This window comes from Rhineura floridana, chromosome 1 (genome assembly GCF_030035675.1).
Source record: "Rhineura floridana isolate rRhiFlo1 chromosome 1, rRhiFlo1.hap2, whole genome shotgun sequence".
NCBI classification, from domain to species: domain Eukaryota; kingdom Metazoa; phylum Chordata; class Lepidosauria; order Squamata; family Rhineuridae; genus Rhineura; species Rhineura floridana.
In genome coordinates this window covers 169,627,101-169,649,021 of record NC_084480.1, presented here as the reverse complement: position 1 = coordinate 169,649,021, position 21,921 = coordinate 169,627,101, and the positions used below count along the sequence as shown (strand labels likewise).

General features: G+C 42.8%; 1 protein-coding gene and 1 long non-coding RNA gene across 5 annotated transcripts in view; one reads left to right on the top strand and one right to left on the bottom strand.

Moving 5' to 3' along the window:
- The window catches only part of FIRRM (FIGNL1 interacting regulator of recombination and mitosis), a 102,671-nt gene that overhangs the window by 65,454 nt on the left and 15,296 nt on the right, over positions 1-21,921 (top strand). For all 4 annotated transcript variants that reach the window (XM_061585374.1, XM_061585365.1, XM_061585355.1 and 1 more), the window contains 6 exons: positions 5,299-5,363; positions 10,696-10,844; positions 15,332-15,461; positions 15,910-16,096; positions 16,931-17,013; positions 17,324-17,375. In XM_061585374.1, the coding sequence (XP_061441358.1) occupies positions 5,299-5,363; positions 10,696-10,844; positions 15,332-15,461; positions 15,910-16,096; positions 16,931-17,013; positions 17,324-17,375 (666 nt within the window). The remainder of the gene's footprint in view (positions 1-5,298; positions 5,364-10,695; positions 10,845-15,331; positions 15,462-15,909; positions 16,097-16,930; positions 17,014-17,323; positions 17,376-21,921) is intronic.
- LOC133364565 (uncharacterized) lies at positions 9,870-20,455 on the bottom strand. Its single transcript, XR_009757978.1, has 3 exons — positions 20,302-20,455; positions 12,845-12,989; positions 9,870-10,957 (listed from the first exon to the last, which is right to left on the bottom strand). It is a non-coding gene; the product is annotated as an uncharacterized LOC133364565 (long non-coding RNA).

Here is a 21,921-nt window from a genome sequence, read left to right as displayed (position 1 = left end):
ATCTGGATCCCCAGATATTTTTTAACAAAGCTAAACATTTAGCTTTGTTAAAAAAATATCTGGGGATCCTCCCTGCTTTCATACCTTAGGAGGAACATTCACAGGCTGGATTCCTCCTCAACCCTCCTTCTCTCTTACCTTAGCAGTTTTTACATTTCCACTTGGAGTCTTTCAAATTCCAATTCTGGATCCGTTTCAATCCGGTTTTAGGCCTGGTTTTGGCACTGAAACAGCCTTGGTCGCCCTGTACGATGACGTCTGTCGAGAGAGGGACAGAGGGAGTGTGACTCTGTTGATTCTCCTTCATCTCTCAGCGGCGTTTGATACCATCGACCATGGTATCCTTCTGGGGAGACTCGCAGAGTTGGGAGTTGGAGGCACTGCTTGGCAGTGGTTCCGCTCCTACTTGGCGGATCGTCGCCAGAAGGTAGTACTTGGGGAACATTGCTCGACACCTTGGACTCTCCATTGTGGAGTCCCTCAGGGGTTGGTTTTGTCCCCCATGCTTTTTAACATCTACATGCAGCCTCTGGGTGCCGTCATCAGGAGTTTTGGAGTGCGTTGCCACCAGTACGCTGATGACACGCAGCTCTATTTCTCCTTTTCATCTTCTACAGGTGAGTCTGTGGATGTGCTGAATCACTGCCTGACCGCAATAATGGACTGGATGAGAGCTAATAAACTGAGACTCAATACAGACAAGACTGAGACACTGTTGGTGAATGCCTTCTCTGCCCAGATGGTGGATGTTTACCCTGTTCTAGATGGGGTTACACTTCCCTTGAAGGAACAGGTTCGTAGTCTCGGGGTTTTTTTCGATCCTTCCTTGTCTCTTGAGGCGCAAGTGGCCTCCGTGGCAAGGAATGCGTTCTACCACCTTCGGTTGGTAGCCCAGCTATGCCCCTATCTGGACAGGGATGACCTCGCCTCAGTTGTTCATGCTCTGGTAACTTCTAGGTTGGATTACTGTAATGCACTCTACGTAGGGCTGCCCTTGAAGACAGTTCGGAAGCTTCAGCTAGTGCAAAACGCAGCAGCCAGACTGCTGATGAGGACCAGCCGGTCTGCACATATAACACCTGTTCTGGGCCGTTTGCACTGGCTACCCATTTGTTTCCGAGCCAGATTCAAGGTGCTGGTTTTGACCTATAAAGCCTTACACGGCGTGGGACCGCAATATCTTGTGGAACGCCTCTCCCGCTATGAACCGACCCGGTCACTTTGCTCAGCATCTAAGGCCCTCCTCCAGGTACCAACCCATCGGGAAGCCTGGAGGACAGTTACTCGATCTAGGGCCTTTTCTGTAGTGGCCCCCGAACTGTGGAACAGCCTCCCTGAAGAAGTACGCCTGGCACCGACGCTTCTATCTTTTCGGTGCCAGGTTAAGACCTGGCTATGCTCCCAGGCATTTTAAGCGTTTAATGTTATAATTTTAAATCTTTTATTTTTTTGTTTGCTGCTTATGTTTACTGTTGGTAGTTGATTTTATTTATTTATTTATTTATTTCGTTTCATTTTTAGACCGCCCATAGCTAATAGCTCTCTGGGCGGTGTACAAACAGGATTAAAATACAATAATATAATAAAATCAATAACACATAACAGCAAATTAACTAACAACGTTAAACATGAAAACATTAAACATTAAACATTAAAATGCCTGGGAGTATAGCCAGGTCTTAACCTGGCGCCTAAAAGAAAGTACCGTAGGCGCCAGGCGTATCTCCTCAGGTAAGCTGTTCCAGAGTTCGGGGGCCACCACAGAAAAGGCCCTAGATCTAACAACAATCCTCCGGGCTTCCTGATGAGTTGGTACCCGGAGGAGGGCCGTAGATACTGAACGAAGTGGACGGGTAGGTTCATAGCGGGAGAGGCGTTCTACAAGGTATTGCGGTCCCACACCATATAAGGCTTTATAGGTCAAAACCAGCACCTTGAATCTAGCTCGGAAACAGATGGGTAGCCAGTGCAGGTGGGCCAGGACAGGTGTTATATGCGCAGACCGATGGGTCCTTGTCAACAGCCTGGCTGCCGCATTTTGCACTAGCTGGAGTTTCCGAACAGTCTTCAAGGGCAGCCCTACGTAGAGCGCATTACAGTAGTCCAATCTAGAAGTTACCAGAGCGTGAACAACTGAGGCGAGATCGTCACTGTCCAGAAAGGGGCGTAGTTGGGCTACTAGACGAAGATGGTAAAACGCATTCTGTGCCACCGAGGCCACCTGAGCCTCAAGCGACAAGGAAGGGTCAGAAAGGACCCCCAAACTATGAACCTGTTCCTTCAAGGGGAGTGTAACCCCATCTAGAACAGGATGAACATCCACCATCTGGCAGGTAAAGGGCTCACCAACAGTGCCTCGGTCTTGTCTGGATTGAGTTTCAGTTTATTAGCTCTCATCCAGTCCATTATCGCAGTCAAGCAACGGTTCAGCACATCAACAGCCTCACCTGAAGAAGGTGAAAAGGAGAAGTAGAGCTGCGTGTCATCAGCGTACTGATGACAACGCACTCCAAAACTCCTGATGACTGCACCCAGAGGCTGCATGTAGATGTTAAAAAGCATGGGGGACAGAACCGACCCCTGAGGGACTCCACAATGGAGAGTCCAAGGTGTCGAGCAGTGCTCCCCAAGCACTACCTTCTGGCGACGATCCGCCAAGTAGGAGCAGAGCCACTGCCAAGCAGTGCCCCCAACTCCCAGCTCCGCGAGCCTCCCCAGAAGGATACCATGGTCGATGGTATCAAACGCCGCTGAGAGATCAAGGAGAATCAACAGGGTCACACTCCCCCTGTCCCTCTCCCGACAAAGGTCATCGTACAGGGCGACCAAGGCTGTTTCAGTGCCAAAACCGGACCTAAAACTGGATTGAAACGGATCCAGATAATCGGTTTCATCCAAAAGTGCCTGGAGCTGGCCAGCGACCACCCACTCCAAGACCTTGCCCAAAAAAGGGACATTAGCCACCGGTCTATAGTTGTTCAAAATATCTGGGTCCAAAGAGGGTTTATTGTGATATTCTGTTTTTGTACACCGCCCAGAGAGCCACTCGCTATGGGCGGTTTATAAATGAAACAAATAAAATAAATAAATAAATAAATAAATTCTCTATCCTTTTCTCTTTGTCTAATTTCTGCTTCGTTCTGTTGCATTTCTGCCATGAGTTTCTCCCTTTGAAACTCTAGATACAGTAGGGCCCCACTCATAGGGTGGGTTACGTTCCAGACCCATGCCTAAAAGCAGAACTCCATCAATAAAATGGTGCCCGATGCCCGAAAAACGTCATGAAAGCAGAACAAGCACCGTATGAGTGGGGCCTTCCTCTAATTGAAAGCTGCCATATTAGCGGAACGCTGAAAAGTGGGCCGCCAAAAAGCGGGCCCCTACTGTACTGATGATTCACTTCTATAGGTGTGGTTCTACCTGGCATTCCTCAGCTTCCCAAACACTTTTACCTCCTCTGTGTTAATACAAAAGCATCAGCTTTAACTCATCCGCTGATTTTCCTTCCTAAGGAAGATTTAGTTGTCTACATTTGTCAGTTAAGCTTTTCTTCTTCATTGACGTAATCTCTATTTTTCTCTTTCCTTTCACACACAATGTTTCCACTTCACTTTTTCTGAGCTGGATTATAGTTTGATATATTGTTTCACCAGTGCACTCCTTGCCTGTCACCACCTTGTGACAAAACAAGATTCCTTTCTGTTCAGTAGCCTTAAGCTGACCACAAAATAAAACCCTTTTATTTTGGATCCTGCTGCCACTTTGTCGCAAACCCGCCCTTCACCAGGGATTATCCCTCCTGACACCCCATGCTTGGTTCAGGAAATCCCCACCCACCAGGATGCTTGCCTCAGCCTGGGTCAGATATGCTATGCTCTCTGCACCACAAGCTTCAGCCCTTCCACCTTTGTCCCACCCAAAAGGTGACCACTGTTGTGCCCTCTTAGCACAATTGGATGTAGGTACAGGAACGGAATAGGACATGGTAGCACATGTGACCAGGCACACACTCAGGAATTTAAATGAACAAAATAACTTTATTTAAATACAAGATGTTAAATGGTATATTGATATATAGTCCCTATCTTCCCTACCTATCCTACCCCCCTCTAACTAATTTGTCATCTACCCTTTTCTACCCAGCTCATCCCCACAACACAACCTCCCACTCCAAATCCCAACAACAAGAAACTCCTGACAAAACCAACTGTCTCTTATTCAAATCTCCCTTGGAACTCTCACTTGCACACCCTCTCCCACCTGGCAGTTTTACATCACTCATATTCCCAAGCATTCCATTAATTCCTTCAAATCTGTAACACATTTAATAACAGCTCCCAACAAGTGGTTTAGTTACAGCCCCTTCCAACGCTGCTCTTCTATTATTCTGTGAAGTTCACCAGCTCTGAAATCCATGGCCTTCTTGGCCAACATGGGGCCAGCAGAATGACATTAGCCTTCTCCAAACTTACCTTCTTTAGGACTCAAGCCAACAATGGAGTTGGCAGAAAGAGATATAGGATCCTGACTAGCCAAGGAGCATTCAGTGTATCTGTGTTGTCAGAGATGGAAACCTGGTGAAATACGTTCAAAGCTAATGATTCATATCTGAAGCAAACAGATCCACATTCATCATTCTGAACTGGCACTGAAGCTGCTTAACGACGTCTTTGAGGCACTTCACAATTTGATGGCTCAGCCAATCTGTTCATTCATTGTCCGCTGCTGGAACACACTCTGCTGCAAGTGTCTTTCTACGCAGGCGAACAGTCATGTTGCCTCCTGATGAAGAGCATGGGTTTCCATGCCTCCATGATGATTTTATGGGCCTTTGTGGTGGTGTTATCTGTCCTGAACATCACCTCTATCAATCTGAGTAGGGGCACAAAGTGTTGCAGAGCTATGGAATGGACAATTACCTAGGGAGGTGTTGGGCTCTCCGACACTGGAGATATTCAAGAGGCAGCTGGACAGCCACCTGTTGGGTATTCTTTATGTTGGATTCCTGTATTGAGCAGGGAGTTGGATTCAATGGCATTATAGGCCACTTCCAACTCTACTATGCTATGATTCTGTGTTTCCTAAAGATCAGTAGTGCTGAGACAAAGGGAATCTTGACAAAGTTGGTTCCACAGGGGCTCCTATAGAAAAAGCCCTGTTTTGTAACACACTGCAACCATGCTTTGTGGCTTACAATGAGTATAGGCAAGGCTTTAGCTTACATAAGGAAGTGGAGCAATACTTATAAATTAATTAATTTTAAATTAAAATAGTATTTTTACATTGTTGGCTTTACAGGAGTTCACTCCTTTCCTGGGGGATTCCTGCTCTCAACTGCATCAGACATATCTTCAAATATACAGGTAAGTGGTACATGGCAACTAATTTGGTTTTATTGCAAAATTATTATGCCATCAGTGTTTTCTGTCTCTGAGTTTGAAAGTCATTTGAAAGCTACCTTTGTGGCATGGCAGTTTGCAAATTGTGGGTTCCAAAATCATCTTGACAAAAAATAGATGTCCTAATATGCAAGTGCCCCATTTCCTCCAGTAAAAAGAAATGTGCCACATGAATGTAGCTCCAATACTATACGAGCAAAATTAAGGTGTGCCTGTCTTTGCTTTACAGAGCATTGTATTATAAAAAAGGTAACTGGGTTGTTAGGAAAACTGCAGTTCCATTCTATGTTTCTGTGCCCTTGGAGCTAATGAAGAACTTGAACAACAGAATAGAGCTTTGAAGGTTGCAGGAGGCTTGGTAGGTATTATATAGCATCCTAAGGCCCTGGCCTGTAATTTTTAACAGCACCAATACTTTACCAAATAGCAGGCATAGCAGGGCGAGCACCATTAGGGCCAGCAACATTGCACAAGCATAATCAGAATTCAAAAGAAGCAGTCACTAAACAAGATATGACAATACATATCAAACTAAAACGGATTAGAAATCCATTTTCATATGACAGGCCTGAACTCATTGACATTGCAACCAAGTGAAAAAATTGCAAAGGATGTTAGGTGATTGTGTGTTCTCGGTACCAGATTGTATGAAGATTTCAAAATACAGAGACTCATCTCAGAAACCAGTACCATGAATCTGTGGGATCCAATCAAGGAGAACAAATTACATTTGTGTTTAAGTGCCAAGAAGAAAATAAAAGTGAATGTGGCTGGTGTTGTTAAAGAATTAAGTGCAGACAGATCCCTATTTGCCTGACTACTGATTGTAGCTAGATTACAATGCTAAGCTGATTTACGTGAGATATTGGGACACTATGAATTCTGTGCTGTACCAAGATCACTTTTTAATACTGATGGGACTATGCATCCATGTCGGCAAAAAAAGCAAATTAATTCAAATTTTGAAGTCAGTTCCACCACCAACACAAAGTACTAGCACAACCAGCAAAACACCTAAAACAGCATCACATACGATAGCATCTTTTCTGTTGCAATTATTGATGGTATGGCAGAGTTGCAAGCTATAGAGAAATCAAAATATATTCAAACATGTAAAGATCTGACTAATATATTCATAAAAATTAGAACAAGTATTGAGAGCATGATGAAATACACCTGGTGTTTGACATATATAAAGACAATTCTATTAAGAATATCACTCAACAAAAGAGATTCCAGGGGATATCACCCAAATGTTACAATGAAGAAGCTATTTTTGCACATTAGTGCCAAAGATGAGTTAACTGCATACCTAGCTCATAAGATGCTTCAGCATGGAAAATGACTAGAAAGGATTTTGTAGCTGCATGACATATAGACATGGCTGCCTCACATTGTTCTTTGGAATTTCTTAGTAGTCTCCAGGAAGAAGCAGATACCAAGATAATTCTAAAAGCCACCAATGCCATAGAAAGAGGAGCCTAATCTTTATATATTTGCATGGGACGCTGATATTTTGGTTCTTGCTGTATAAAGGTACCCAAAGGCTTCCTGCTGAGGCTTACTTTGTTCTTTCTTCAAAAAATGTTACAACATTTGCGAATATATTTCAGTCACTAGGCCCTTTGACGGCCTCTGTACTGCCTGCATTTCATCCGGATCTGATTGCACAGGTACTTTGTCAGGGAAAGGTAAGATTTCATACTGGAAAGCATTCATTACAGCAACTGAAGACACCCTTCTTGCTTTAAACTCACTAGGAACACAAGGCACAATCCCAGACATAGTATTGGATAAATTGGAAGCATTCATTTGCCAGGTCTATCGGCCAAGAACCAGGATAACTATTCTTGCAGAGTTATGTTGGTCCATGTTTTCTAGGAAATGGACAAATTGGGAAAATTTACCACCTACATAAGGTGCTTTTATACCTGCAATGAAGAGGGTGAACTACCAAGCTATGATTTGGCACCAAGATGACCAAGCATACCCAACAATTCCATCTCTTGTTGAACATGGATGGAGCATGGAGGATGCACAGATATCTCCCATTCTCTATGACATGACATGCAGACCAGATTCAATTCTTCAGTTGATCAGATATTCATGTGTAAAGAACAGCTGCAGTTCACTCTGCAAATGCTTAGTCAACAAACTACTGTGTATAGAAATGTGTGAGTGTGGAGGAAATGTGTGATTCTCTCATCGGACCACAGTTCTCAGATGTTGATGGTGATGATGATGGTGACCATGTTGACTAAAGCCTATTAGGATATGCAATGTGTGAACAGTTTTGTTATGTTGCAGTAACAGTTCCAATAAACAATAGTGATCAACTTTATACAGCTGGTAATACCGCAATTATATTACATATTACTATCAACATAAAACTGTCACCTGTTAAACATATTACCTATTAAAATGCTTTATCTATTAGGTATAAATATGCAATTTAACCCCACACAAAAACCAAATTCCAGTAGGATTTTTTTTGTTCTGTCTTTATTGGGTGTAACACTCAAAACTAGTATAGAGATAGGGTTTATATTATAAATACACAAATATCTATAAAAAATGACTTTTGAGTTAAAGTTGTAAGGATCACATTTTTTGTTCTATGAAATGCCTGCAATATGAGACCTTATAAATTAAAATCCATCTACTATTTACAGGGATATTCATGATTTTGTGAATTTTGATTGTGGCTATCTTGATGACATCAGCAAAACTATACGCCACATACCATAGAGTTCCCCAGGGAAATTATGTATCTAAGGTAGTTTCTGTTTAAATAAAACCACCCACACATTCTTTTCACTAATCCTGCTACAAAATTACATTACTCTCTACTATAAAGATTAACATTTTTGTGGGGAATTTCAATTTGAAAACTGTTCGTATTTTATTTAAGCTGCTGGGGGGGCACTCAAAAGTGTGATGTCAATCAATAAATAAATGATTTAGGCAATATGTGTGGATGGTATTGGTTGTTAGTTGTGTGCTTGTAACATGGAATGGAAGCCTCATTTTGCATAGACTCCATGTGTCTGTTCCAGTGAACAAACAAATCTGGGACTTAGGCCCACTACTCTGCCAGTGACAGCCATCCAGTTCCAAGGTAGTGGTGAAGTTGAGACTAACCACAGAATAGGATACCATATCATATCCATATTGCCTAAACAATGCATTGGTTGAGGGTGTGGGCCCTTAACGGCTGCAGTTTCCCAGCATTTTGGAGCATGAGTGAACAAAAGCCCTTACGACCAAAATGTTTTTTGCTAATAGTTTTATTGGTAATTGTTTAATTGTTGATTTTATTTACTGTTTTCTGTTAATTGTATTTTTATGGTTGTTAGTTGCCCTAGGCTCCTACAGGAGGAAGGGCAAGATATAAATAAAAAGGCAGCAGAGCCATTGAATAAGGTAAAATGGCAGCACAAAACCTCAGACACCTAAAAGGAGTTTGGATAAATAATTCACTTTCAGTAATGGTGCTTGGTGTGCCTCTTTGGAAAGGGAGACGGAAAGAGGGAAAGCAATAATAGAAATGGCACTGTCTCTTCACTCATTTCACCTCAGAAGGTGGCAGAACTGAGAGCAGGACCTCAAAGACTTAACATTCATGTGGGTTCATGAAGGGCAAGTAATGTGGTCCAACGTTTATAGGACTTTTTAGGTCAAAACCAGCACTCAAATTCTGCTTGGAAATAAAGCAGAAATCAGTATAGCTGTTTAAAACCTGTCAAGAGGTGTTCAGTATACCCAGCTCTAGTTCTTAATGGTGCTGCTGAAATTTGCACCTACTCTAGCTTGTGAACAGTTCTCAGAAGCAATCTCAGTTATGAAAATGGAAATGGACTGCCTTCAAGTCGATTCCGACTTATGGCGACCTTGTGAATAGGGTTTTCATGATAAGTGGTATTCAGAGAGGGGTTACCATTGCCTTCCTCTGAGGCTGCTGAGAGGCAGTGACTGACCCAAGGTCACCCAGTGAGCTTCATAGCTGTGTGGGGATTCAAATCCTGGTCTCCCAGGTCGTAGTCCAACATCTTAACCACTACACCACACTGCCCATTATAATTATTTTCTAAATAAATAATCTAAGGATATGGATAAACTGGCCAGATTACCTCTCTCCAGGTGAGGCTGCAACTGGTGCTCCAGCCTAAGGTGGTGGAAGATCCCGCAGTGATGTGGGTTGACCACTTTATATTTTGCAATTTAACAGTCTCCAAGGAGAGCAGGAGAAGAGCCATTTTGGTAACCATTTGTGAATGTGAGCAGTGTGAATCTGAAAGGAATGGTTTTAGAAACTTTTCCGTCTAGTGGTGCTATCTTGGAGCCTGATGTAAAAACATTCAGCTCAGCTTGACCTTGTTGGAATGCTTGAATTACTGACTGATGATAACACCAAGGTTCTGAACCTCTCCCTCCCTCCCTCCCTCACACACACACACACACACACACACACATACACAAGGAAAACAGTCCCTGTTGAATTGTCTGGGTAATGCTGCATACAGCCATCCTATCTGAGAAGGAACTTTTTACAATCTGGGAAACTGTTAAGTTACTAAGGGAGCAATCCAACTTACCCTTGGGCTGGGGTGAGTTGGATGCTGCGGATCCCCAACAGTGCTGGTAGACTACTGGCTGTGCTGGGCTCCCCTGGCAGCAGCTTTCTGCCGTGGTGAAGATGTGGCTCTGTCAGGAGCCTTCCAGTACCTCTGGGGGTCTGCCGGGGACAGACAGCCCAGCAGATAGAAGCCTGGTGGAAGTGGACGGAAGGCCCAAAAACAGGGCATACCAGAGGCGTGGCGGGGGAGGAGCTGCGGGGGGGGACTTACACAAGATCCTTCTTGCATTCAGACCCCTCCCCCAAGTCCAAATCCCCCTTTAAACTCTGCCAGCCTATGGGGAGCACTTACTCCCTGGGAGGCCTGTTGGCCGGAGCCGGCACTTTCTGGCAGGCTTGTGCACGCAGCTCCCAACAGATCTGGCATTCAGTTGGGCTGGTGGCTCCTGGAGGAGGATCCTACAGAGCTTTCCGCTGGCTCCGCTGACAGTTGGATTGCTCCCTAAGTTCCTACTTTCTAAGGAAAAGCTGTCACTCAGGAAGGAGCTCTTGACCTTGGACGGTGCTCTGTGCTACTAAGGCCGCTTGAACCTCCAGCGACAACTCTGGATCTAATAGCTCAGTGTTCTGGTTTGTATTATTTTGAATCTCAGGAATTTATGCTTAGTGCTGTTCATAATACAAATGATATACAAGACATTCTGTATTCTTTCCTGACAGCAAGTTTCCTCCAAGCCTTTATGCTCCAGAGATTTGTGAGGCTCATCAGGATGAAATAGCAAGGGGATTCCTTGTGATGCTGGATTCTCTCCTCCCCCAACTGCTCTCTTTTAGGCCTTTCCTAGAAGTGGTGTTAAGTAAAACTTCAGGTAGGCTTAAAGGCCCTGATTGTTAGCAATGCATTGCATTCCCTTTGCAGCAGAGAACTGGGTCCACAACATTGGCTGGTCTTGATAGCCGATCACTTCTTTCCACTAGCCAGCTGCAACAGTAATACATTGCACAGTAACACTATATGCATTTTCAAAACAGATATCTGTACGATCAGACCAAAATGGAAATGGACTGCCTTCAAGTCAATTCCGATTTTATGGCAACCCTATGAATAGGGTTTTCATGATAAGCAGTATTCATGGTGGGTTTACCATTGCCTTCCTCTGAGGCTGAGATGCAGTGACTGGCCCAAGGTCACCCAATGAGCTTCATGGCTATGTGGAGATTCGAACCCTGGTCTCCCAGGTCATAGTCCAACACTCTAACCCAGCCTTTCTCAACCAGTGTGCCTCCAGATGTTGTTGGACCACAACTCCCATCAGCCTCAGCCAGCATTGCCAATAGTCAGGAAAGATGGGAATTGTGGTCCAACAACATCAGGAGACACACTGGTTGGGAAAGGCTGCTCTAACCACTGTGCCACACCGGCTCTCATACAATCAGACCAAAGTTGCATATTAATAACTTAGGCTTTGTTTAGGTCATGAACACACCATTATTATATGCTTTAGAGTATTTTCCCATTCTAATTTTTAAGGCTGATTTTTTTTCTTCTGCACAAAATTATATATTTTATTAAAATAAATGTTAAACATGTACATTTTCTGGTACAAAACTCAAAATGTGAGAGATTTTGATTGGTAAGATTTTAATTCCCATTCCATGTTCTATGGCACCTTAAAGCCTAATTTTTTTTTGTAGTATGTGTTTTCAAAGGTTAGAGCAGCCTGTACTGGGCTGAGGCTGATTGAAGTTATAGTCCAAAATATGTGGAGCTCACTAGGAAGGCTGGGCTAGGGTCTTCTCAAATGCATTTTTTTTAAGCTAGATTGGTGAAAGAATCTGCCCACAGCAATTGGAAAGTCTGTTGGCTGGGGCTTTTTTCTTATTCAGGATTCTTAATGAAACCATATTTTTGGCATACAAGATCTTTCTTTAGTGCTTTTCTGAATGTTGCAAAGATCTTATGAAAACGAATTAAAAGTTTCTGTTAAAAAAGAAGGGGGGAAATCTGCTAACTACCAAGTTTTCTATATACATGCTTATCTGGGAGGAAGGCTTGTTAAAGGTCCATTCTGGAAGGGTGAGATTTAATAAATACTAAATGTATAAATTGAATTGTTATTATTAGATAATAATGATATAATAATAATTTCAATAGAACACACTTTTGAATAGACATGTATAAGATTGCACTGTAAAACTGGAATTCACTGCAAAACTTCAATCTTCCACTTACATAGGACTAAGCTTGAACTCGGCGTAACTTCTGAGTAAATTTGCATATTATCAAGCTGAAAAACACCGAGCTTTGCTTTAACATCTCTCCTGCCAGATGTAATGCAAAACTGAATGATTTTGTAAAAAACTGCTACCCTTTCAAAATGGTCTTCTAAAAGTTTTAAATTGATAGTTTATACTAGCCTTGCCTTAAGTAATATTTTTCTTTGCTCACCCTTTTCTTTTTACTTGCATACTTTTGGTATTTAGTCTCGCAATTGGGGCTAACTGTTTGAAATGTTAAGAGTTGAAGGTATTTTCTCAAGTCTAACCTATAATTGCAGATCCAAGAAGAAAGAAATCAAACTTAGCCTGCATGCCCCTCTTTTGTTTTAGAATGTTGTTAGCTCTGATTCACAAGGTCATTGGTCCCTCGTGCCCCCCAAATACTCTTTAGAGTAGGGATGGCTGGCTAACTTGTTGCCTTCAAAATGTTGCTGAACTACAACTCCCATTGGCCCAAGGCAGCATGGCCAATGGTCAGGGATTATGGGAGTTGAACAACATCTGGAGGCCACAGGTTAGCCACCCCTGCTTTAGAGTGACTTGCCCAGTTCCCATAGCATCTATGATGATTGCTTTGTGGGTTGCTTACCTGGCTGTTATGCTACAGACATCTATTTCAGCAAGACTTTTTAGCAGTAGTATTTGATGGAACAGTGCTACAGATCATCTGGTGCCAAGCCCATTTTTAATGGCTGGGTTTTCTTTTTCTCCTGAATTTTCAGCCGGTTGCAGTGCTGAAAACAAATATTCCAGAGTTAACTAACAAATGTATAATTGTAACAGTACCACTTAGTTACTGGGTTACCGAAAGTCTATGCAGATATTTACATTTCTATATTCAATTTTTTAAAATCCTGGTTTTACCCCAAGCAAAGCCAACACAGAGACCATAAGCAGAGAGCAACGAACTTGTTCTTTCCCCAGTGTGTGGTAAAACAATTGGAACAATACTTTTGGATATTGAGTAATAAAGCAAATGAGGAACTGGACTCTTTTATGCAATCCAGTACTAATTTGAATGAATTGGTTGAGCAGACAGAACTAGAGCAGTCTCCTTAAGAAAAAACAAAAACATATCCAAAATTTTCAGATCCCTTTGGCACAGTCCCCAGGTCCTCATGCATAGCAACATCATGCAGTGTTCTTCATGTTCGCTCTCCAGACAGATAGTTAACACTGATAGGAGGGAACAGGGAGAGGAGGAGCCACACAAGAAGAGAAATGTAGATGGGGGTGGTAATAAAAAGTTGAAGAACACTAGTTATAAAACCAGTTTTAAAGTTCCCTGTGGCTCAATGATTCAATGAATGAATCACGTAGATTAGCTGATGTAAATGTCCTTATACACAGAAGTAGAACTTGGGATTTCTGCTTGCAAATGCAGAAATCCAATGATGAAATCTTAGATCCACATCTGGGAAATGCACTGTGGTGCTTTAGGATCTAAATTGCAGCAATTGCAAGTACTCTTGGATGAAACAGATTATCTTGACAGATCCCAGTCTGGGTTCAGGGCTGGTTATGGGACTGAATCGGCCTCGGTCGCCCTGATGGATGACCTTTATTGGGAGAAGGACGGGGAGTGAGACCCTGTTATTCTTACTTGATCTCTCAGCGGCCTTTGATACCATTGACCATGGTATCCTTCTGGGCTGACTTGGTGAGCTGGGTATTGGAGGAACTGTTTTACAGTGGTTCCTATCCTATCTCCAGAGTTTCTCTCAGAGAATAGCATTGGGTGACTGCCTTTAGGCCCCCTGGCAGTTGTGCTCTGGGGTGCTGCAGGGTACCATCTTGTCCCCCATGCTGTTTAACATCTATTTGAAGCCCTTGGGAGCAGTCATCAGGAGCTTTGGGGTGAGGTGTCAGCAGTATGCTGATGATACCCAGCTCTGTTTCTTTGTAACATCTGAATCAGGAGAGGTTGTGCAAGCCCTGGACCGCTGCCTGGATTGGTGGTGGGCTGGATGAGGGCCAATAAACTGAGTGAATCCTAGCAACTGTGGGTTGGTGGTTCCCGAGTTTGGATAAATGGTCAGTTGCCTGCTTTGGATGGGGTTGTACTCCCTCTGAAAGGACAGGTCTGTAGTCTGGGGGTGCTCCTAGATCAATCTTTGTCGCTAGAGGCCCAGGTGACCTCCGTGGCTAGGAGTGCCTTTTTCCAGCTTTGGCTGGTAAGACAGCTGTGGCCGTTTCTGGACCGGGATAGCCTGACCACTGTTGTCCACGCACTGGTAACCTCCAGGCTGGATTACTGTAATGTGCTCTATGTGGGGCTGCCCTTGAGGTTAGTCTGGAAGCTGCAGCTGATGCAAATGCGATGGCGAGACTGCTCACTGGAGCAGGGTATCGCCAACACATCACCCCACTGCTGAAAGAATTGCACTGGCTGCTCATTTGCTACCGGGCCAAGTTCAAGGTTCTAGTTCTGGTGTACAAAGCCCTATACAACTTGGGACCAGGATACCTGAAGACCGTCTTACCCCTTATATACCCAGTCGATCACTGCGCTCTGCAAGTGAGGGCCTCCTGCAGATACCATCTTATCAGGAGGTTCATTCTGCACAATATAGGAAACGGACCATTAGTGTGGCGGCACCTACCCTGTGGAATTCCCTCCCCTTGAATATTAGGCAGGTGCCATCTCTGCTATCTTTTCAGCGCCTTTTGAAGACTTTCCTCTTTCAACAAGTCTTTGAAGTTGAGACCTATCCCAGTCTGTGTCTATGTTAGAATTACTTGTTAATATGTGCTTTTTAAAAAATGATTTTAACCCTTTTTAAAAATATGTTTTTAAAGCTTTTTTAAAAAATGTTTTTAACGTTTTGTTTCAATGTATTTTGTCTGTTTTTATCATGTTTTAAAGTGTTTTTAGCATTTCTGTTTGCCGCCCTGGGTTCCTGCTGGGAGGAAGGGTGGGATATACATTAAATAATAAATAAATAAATAAATGGACTAGAGTTTTAAGTGCATGGCTGTCGATTTCTAGATTTATTCACTCTGTCATGATGTGAGAGCTCTGTACAAATGTAAGTTTGTTTTTAAAGTTCTAACCCTTTAAAAAAAATGACCTCAGATCTCTCTCCTGAGCTGCATTTTCCACAATGTCGTCTTCTGCTTTCTATAATGGACAAGTTGCCGTCCCAGCCCCAGGATGTGCAGGCTCTTTGGAATACAGGAAGTCAGTTACCAGAAGAGATACCCAGGTAATTCCTTGCTACTGTAGTGGATCTGCATTTTTGTGATTAACTTGCTCTGTGTTGACAAGCTGGGGCCCCGGGTATTTTGAATATGCTTTAGAAAGAGATGCATTGCTCTACTGAAAGAAAGGTTTAATGAAAGTTAATACGACTAACTCTAAATTTAGATAAAATTTCCTCAGTGCTGTTTTCTGTACAAAAATTCTGGTTAGCTTTTGCTGGATACAAGGTGCTAATTTCTGTTTGGCATTCATCATTGTTGAATGCTGACAAACTAGAACTTTTGAAACATCTGGTTTTTTCCCTGGAAATCTTGTAGGTAAAAAGATCCACCAAGTACTACTTAGTGCTACACATTCTCTATTCAATTTTGTGACTCATGATGAATAGTGACTCCAAGGATCTGGTCATTTGTTAGGAGGAAGTAACCCTGCTGTTCTCCATTTCTCTTCAGAGTGCCCTTGTTTGCAGCCCTCTTCCTCAGTCTTCAGCAGTGCTCTGGTGAGCTTTCCCTTCCTGTTTGTTTGCCAGCAGTGATGGGGACAGAGCAAGCCAAAGATCTTGTGACCTTTTACCACTACGTCTGCATCCATTTGAGTATATTTATCACATCCCTCTCTGTGTCACATTTCCATCTACTGGTAAGGAGGAGTATTGTAAGCCAGCCATACAGTATTATATACTGACTTGGAACAGATGGTGGATCTTAAAACTTTTAAACCAAGCTTTCAGATATGGACAAATGATGCATATGAATTGCTGCATATCATTTTCAAGAAACCATTTTCATTGTTGTTATAACTGTGCCCAATTGGATGTGTTATATGCTGTACTGTGATTACAGCTGAAAACTTCATTTTTCTAAGATGCTTTATCAGTTTTAAAATACCTTCAGAACCACTTGAATTGATCACAGAGTCAATCCAAACACTGTCCTCCTGTTAAAGTCACCAGTATCTGTAGCTTCTTGGATCGATGTACAGTGTAAACTGGATCTGACCTGCCAATATACTATATCCATAAAAAAACCCTGGAGTTCTATAAGAGGAATGAGTCAGACCATGTGATTTTTACTCACAACATTTTCTAGGATGTGCAGACTCAACAAAGACTCTCCTATTGTGTGCAAATGGAGGAAATGAAAGTCTTTGTAGAATGCCAGAATCTAGGCACTTGTACTCCTTGTGAAGCATTTCTGTGCTCACATCTCCTCCAGACTGAAATCCAACAAACTCAGGTTAAATCTCTGAAGCTGTAAATTTCAAAGTCAAGGTAGTTCTTCCTTTGGCAGTAAGCTGGTAAGAACATTGGTGTTTCTTTGCATAGCTTTATCCAAGACTGCTATTCTGGGACCTTTTACTTGGCTTACTTCAAACTCTCTTTGTTTTCTCTTGTTAGCTGTAGAGATGACAATATAAAGTAGTTCTTCCTAAGCAATTTTTTGCTTGTGTATATATGTGTCTGTTTTCTTTCAGGAATGCTCCCTGCTGGAGACTATACTTGGTCCTTACATGATCACTGCTGTCCTGGCTATGGATGCTTGGTGCTTCCTTGCCCGGTAAGGGACATGTTTCCTGAAACATGGGCAGCTGTAACACAAATTTTCTCTTTTGCAGGAGGGCAAGAAATACATTTCTATTACATATGGATACCACCTTTTTTTAAGCCAGTAAGGATATCATACATGGTATTATTTTCTCCTTGCAGTAAACCTGTTAGGGTCAGAGACAGTGACTTCCCAAGCCATGGTAATAAGTGTAACGGACTTGAACCCAGGTCTTGCCAGTTCAAGGTCAACATAAGACTGGCAGAGCAAGGGGAGATCTGCTGCCTCACTTGCTCATCTTGCTCTTTTTCTCATCTCCCAGGTATGGAACAGCAGACCTATGTGCTCATCATGCATTTATAATAGCACACTTGGTAAGCAGAATGTGGTTTTGTTTATAAGCAGAGCAAAAAATGTAACTGTCATAACACAACATGAACATTATGTAAATCCCGATTATAATCCCAGGCTTCTTGAAAGTTAATTGTACAAAATATAGAAAATGCTAAATTCCCTCCTCATGTTTCCTGATGTGCTTGTACTGCTAAACAGTTCTATAATTTAGCAGAAATAATTTCATCAAAATGCAGTGAAGTTTGCAACTATTTCAAAATTTATCATGGAATTGTAGAGTTGGAAGGGGCCTGTAAGGCCATTGAGTCCAACCCCCCTGCTCAGTGCAGGCATCCAAATTAAAGCATACCCGACAGGTGCCTCTTCAAGGCTTCCAGTGTTGAAGAACTACCTCCCTAGGTAATTGGTTACATTGTTGTACTGCTCTAACAGTTAGGAAGTTTTTCCTGATGTTCAGTTGAAATCTGGCTTCCTGTAACTTGAGCCCATTATTCCATGTACTGCACTCTCAGATGACTGAGAAGCGATCCTGGCCTTCTGTGTGGTAACTGTGATGTCCTTCCCTAGTTCTCCCTGTCAGGTTCCCACCGGCTTGTGGCTACTGCCTTTCACTAGGCACCACCAGGGACACCACCAGTCAGGACCGTCCTTTATATGGTTTCTCACTCCGCTCTAGCACAGATCTCACTAGATCCCACTGCTAGGCAGCACCACCAGTCACTTCCTGTAACCAATACTCCCACAGACTTTGCCTAAGTCTCTCTATAGCTTGTTACTTTGTGACTGTGTGCCTATGCTGTTCCCAACCCCCTTGTATCTGGTATATATAAATCATACAACTCTGGGTTGCTCTGGATGCTTGACTTGTTACAATATCTCCCTTCACTGCTGCCACCATTAGATACAGTTTCTGTTCAGCCTTGGTAATTACCTTGCCCTCCCTTCTGGTCTGTATATTCCCCCAGCCAAGGATCAGGCCTTTGGAAAACCAAATAAGTATTTATTTACTAACAACAGGAAATAACAAGATTACTTTAGGAATGTTTCACAAGCGTATGGTTTCATATATGGTCACTCTTTATATTTCTGTTCATATATATACTCTTTAAATATTAGCCAAATACAATCCAAACTTCCCTCAGAACTCTGCCAACCAACCCTCACCAAACGACCTCACTCCAACCAACTCAACAACTTCTCCCCCCATCACTCACAAACCTCCATTTATACCTTCAGCCAGCCAGCCACTCAGCCAGTCATCATCCAGCATACTTCAGCTTCTCACCCATGTACTCCCCTTTTCTCTCTCAGTCAATTACCATACATCACCTAACAGACCCGCACTTACCATATTTACAGATGCTTAACCTACAGGAACATCACAGTAACCTTTCACGTGCTTGAAGAGTGCTGTCATATCTCCCCTCAGTCTTCTATTCTCCAGGCTAAACATGCCCAGTTCTTTCAGTCTCTCCTCATAGGGCTTGGTTTCTAGTCCGTTGTTCTCCTCTGAACCTGTTCCAGTTTGTCTGCATCCTTCTTGAAGTGCAGAGACCAGAACTGGACACAGTACTCAAGATGAGGCCAAACTAGTGCTGAATAGAGGGGAACTAATATTTCACACGATTTCGAAACTATACTTCTGTTAATGCAGCCTGAAATAGCATTTGCCTTTTTTGCATCCATATCACACTGTTGGCTCATATTCAGCTTGTGATCAATAACAATCCCAAGATCCTTTTCACATGTCGTATTGCTGAGCCAAGTATCCCCCATCTTATAACTGTGCATTTGGTTTCTTTTTCCTAGGTGTAGAACTTTGCAGTTATCCCTGTTAAATTTTATTCTGTTGTTTTCAGCCCAATGCTCCAGCCTATCAAAGTCCCTTTGAATTTTGTTTCTGTCTTCCAAGGTATTAGCTATTCCTCCCAATTTTGTATCATCTGCAAATCTGATAAGCATTCCCTTGTTACCTCCCTGTAGTTTAAGAAGGAACCATTGATAAGCACTCTGAGTATGATTCTGTAACCAACTGTAGATCCACCTGATAGTTGTTCCATACAGCCCACATTTAGCTAGCTTGCTAATCAGGATATCATGGTGTACTTTGTCAAAAGCTTTGCTGAAGTTGAGATATATTATGTCCACAGCAGTCCAAAGTCTATGAGGGAGGTTACCCAATCAAAAAATGAGATAAGATATAGTCCTCCTCCTGCTTCCCAGCCTTGTCTCAGCTCCAAGAGTGGGGCACATTGTTCCTCATCACTGCTCCCTGCAGCCTCATTTTCCCCAACTGCTGACTGAGACCCAGTCTTAGGCATAATTCTCACTACCCAAAACAAAAAACCTTTGTGACAGAAGTCTCTCTTAAAACAATTATCAATTTTGCCAAATGCACTTATTTCAACAGTGTGTTCACCAGGAGTAAAATATGGCCTCAAATCCCCAAAGCTGCGAACGTGTCATGCACTCTGTGCAGTCCCAGGACTCAACTTCCCACCCAGGGCAATTGATCCTGGCAAAATATCTCCCCTTGTCAGGGCTAAGTAATCCAAGAACAACTCTGCAAGGCAGGTGGACTGCCACCACCCCTTAAACTGGCAACCATTCTGAGTCAAGGGGAAACCCAGAGCCCAGAAATAAACCTGCCAGGGATTCCAAAAGAGAAGAGCCAGAAGGGCACTCCTTGTCCTGGAGCCCCAGGCAAACCCAAGTACATGGTAGTCTGTGGTCAATGGCCAAGGTACCAGATTCAGAGCCAATTTCCCCCTGCAATGAACACACACTGGTAAATAAGAAGTAGCTTTATTGAATAAAATATAAGTGCACAATTAATAGCAGCAAAACGATTCCTTAAAACCCACACCCCACAAGGCCAGGTAAAAATACAGATAGAGAGTTCAGTCACAAAAACAAAACAAGAAAACTAATCCGTTCTCTACTTACAGAAGAGGTGGTTGTTGTAAGGTCCCACATCTCCTCCGAGATGCACAGCTTGGGTAGTAGATGGCACTGGAACCCACACAAGTACCCACCTATAGGCAAGATGTAACCCAGGCGAATAAAGGCTAAAGATTTCACTCCTATACTATGGAAAATTCCCTAGTAACAGTCCAGAACTAATAAGCCAATCAGGGGGCTTTCTCATGATGTAATACTTCTTCTAGTCTTTGTGCTTAACTGACACGTACGCCCACCATTCCCAGGCCAGGCTGACCTTGGGTACCAGACTCTCAACAGATAAGCATGTGTTCCCACTCGGGCCTTCTAATTAGCTGCAGCTGTGAAATGAAACGGCAAAATCTTTGCTCTCACACAAAGGCCTCATTTCTGGACAAGATGAAATCACACAGTTCTTTCTACAAGAGCCATGTTACATTCAAGCACCATTACAGTACCACCATTTCTTTTCTCTGTCTTTTACTATGGATGTACCTGAAAAAAGCTTTTTTGTTGCCTCTGGCATCTCTTGTGAACTTCAGCTCATTCTCAACTTTAGCCTTCCTGACGTCATCCCTGCAATTCCATGTTACCTGTTTTCCTTTGTGGTCTAGCCTTCCTTCCACTTCCTGTATGTGTCCTTTTTTTGTTTTCAGGTCATCTCTAAGCATTCTGTGAAGCATCTGCTGTCTTCCAGCTGTTTTCCTTGACGGAATTGTTTGCCACTGTGCCTTTAGGATTTCCTCTTTTAGAAACTCCCACCCATCTTGGACTCCTTTTCTCATTAGGGTTGCTTTCTTCCTATCGTTCTGAGTTTATCAAAATCAGCTTGCCTGAAGTCCAGGGTACATGTATGGCTACTCTCAGCTTTTGCTTCCTTTAAAATCAAGAACTCCAGTATAGCGTGGTCACTTTCCCCCAGAGTTCCCATAACTGCCACTTCATCTACCAAGTCATCTCTATTGGTTAGAATCAAGTCATGAATAGCTGATCCTCTAGTTGCTTCCTCCACTTTCAGTAGGAGGAAGTTATCAGCAACACAACTCAGAAATTCCTTGGCTCATGTTTGGCAGAATTTGTCTCCCAACAGATATTGGGGTAATTGAAGTCCCCCGTTACTACTACATCATGCCTCCTCGAAACTTTGTAAAAGTTTCATCTTCATCTTCTCCTTGACTGAATAGTCCGTAGTAGACTCCAACCACCATGTTTCTTTTATTCCTTGCCAGATACTCTTAGTGGAGCTACCTCCTGTATTTCTGTAGAGGAATATATATATTTTAACATATAGCGCAACTCCGCCTCCCTTTCTATTCCTTTTCTTTTTGAACAAGTTGTATCCTTCAATTGCTGTATTCCAGTCATGAGAGTCATCCCACCAAGTTTCAGTTATACCGATCAAGTCGTATTTACTCTCCTGTATTAAGAGTTCAGTTTGTTCCTGTTTATTTCCCGTACTCTGGGCATTAGCATACAGACATCGAAGTCCATGTGATTTACGGCCTGGCTTCCTTCCTACGAAGACTATTACTAGGCCCCATTAGAGCTGTTCCTTCAGTTCCTCTTACTGCACACAAGTCTTTGTTAGTCGTTACCGCCAAGTTTGTGTCCCTCCCCCCTAGGATT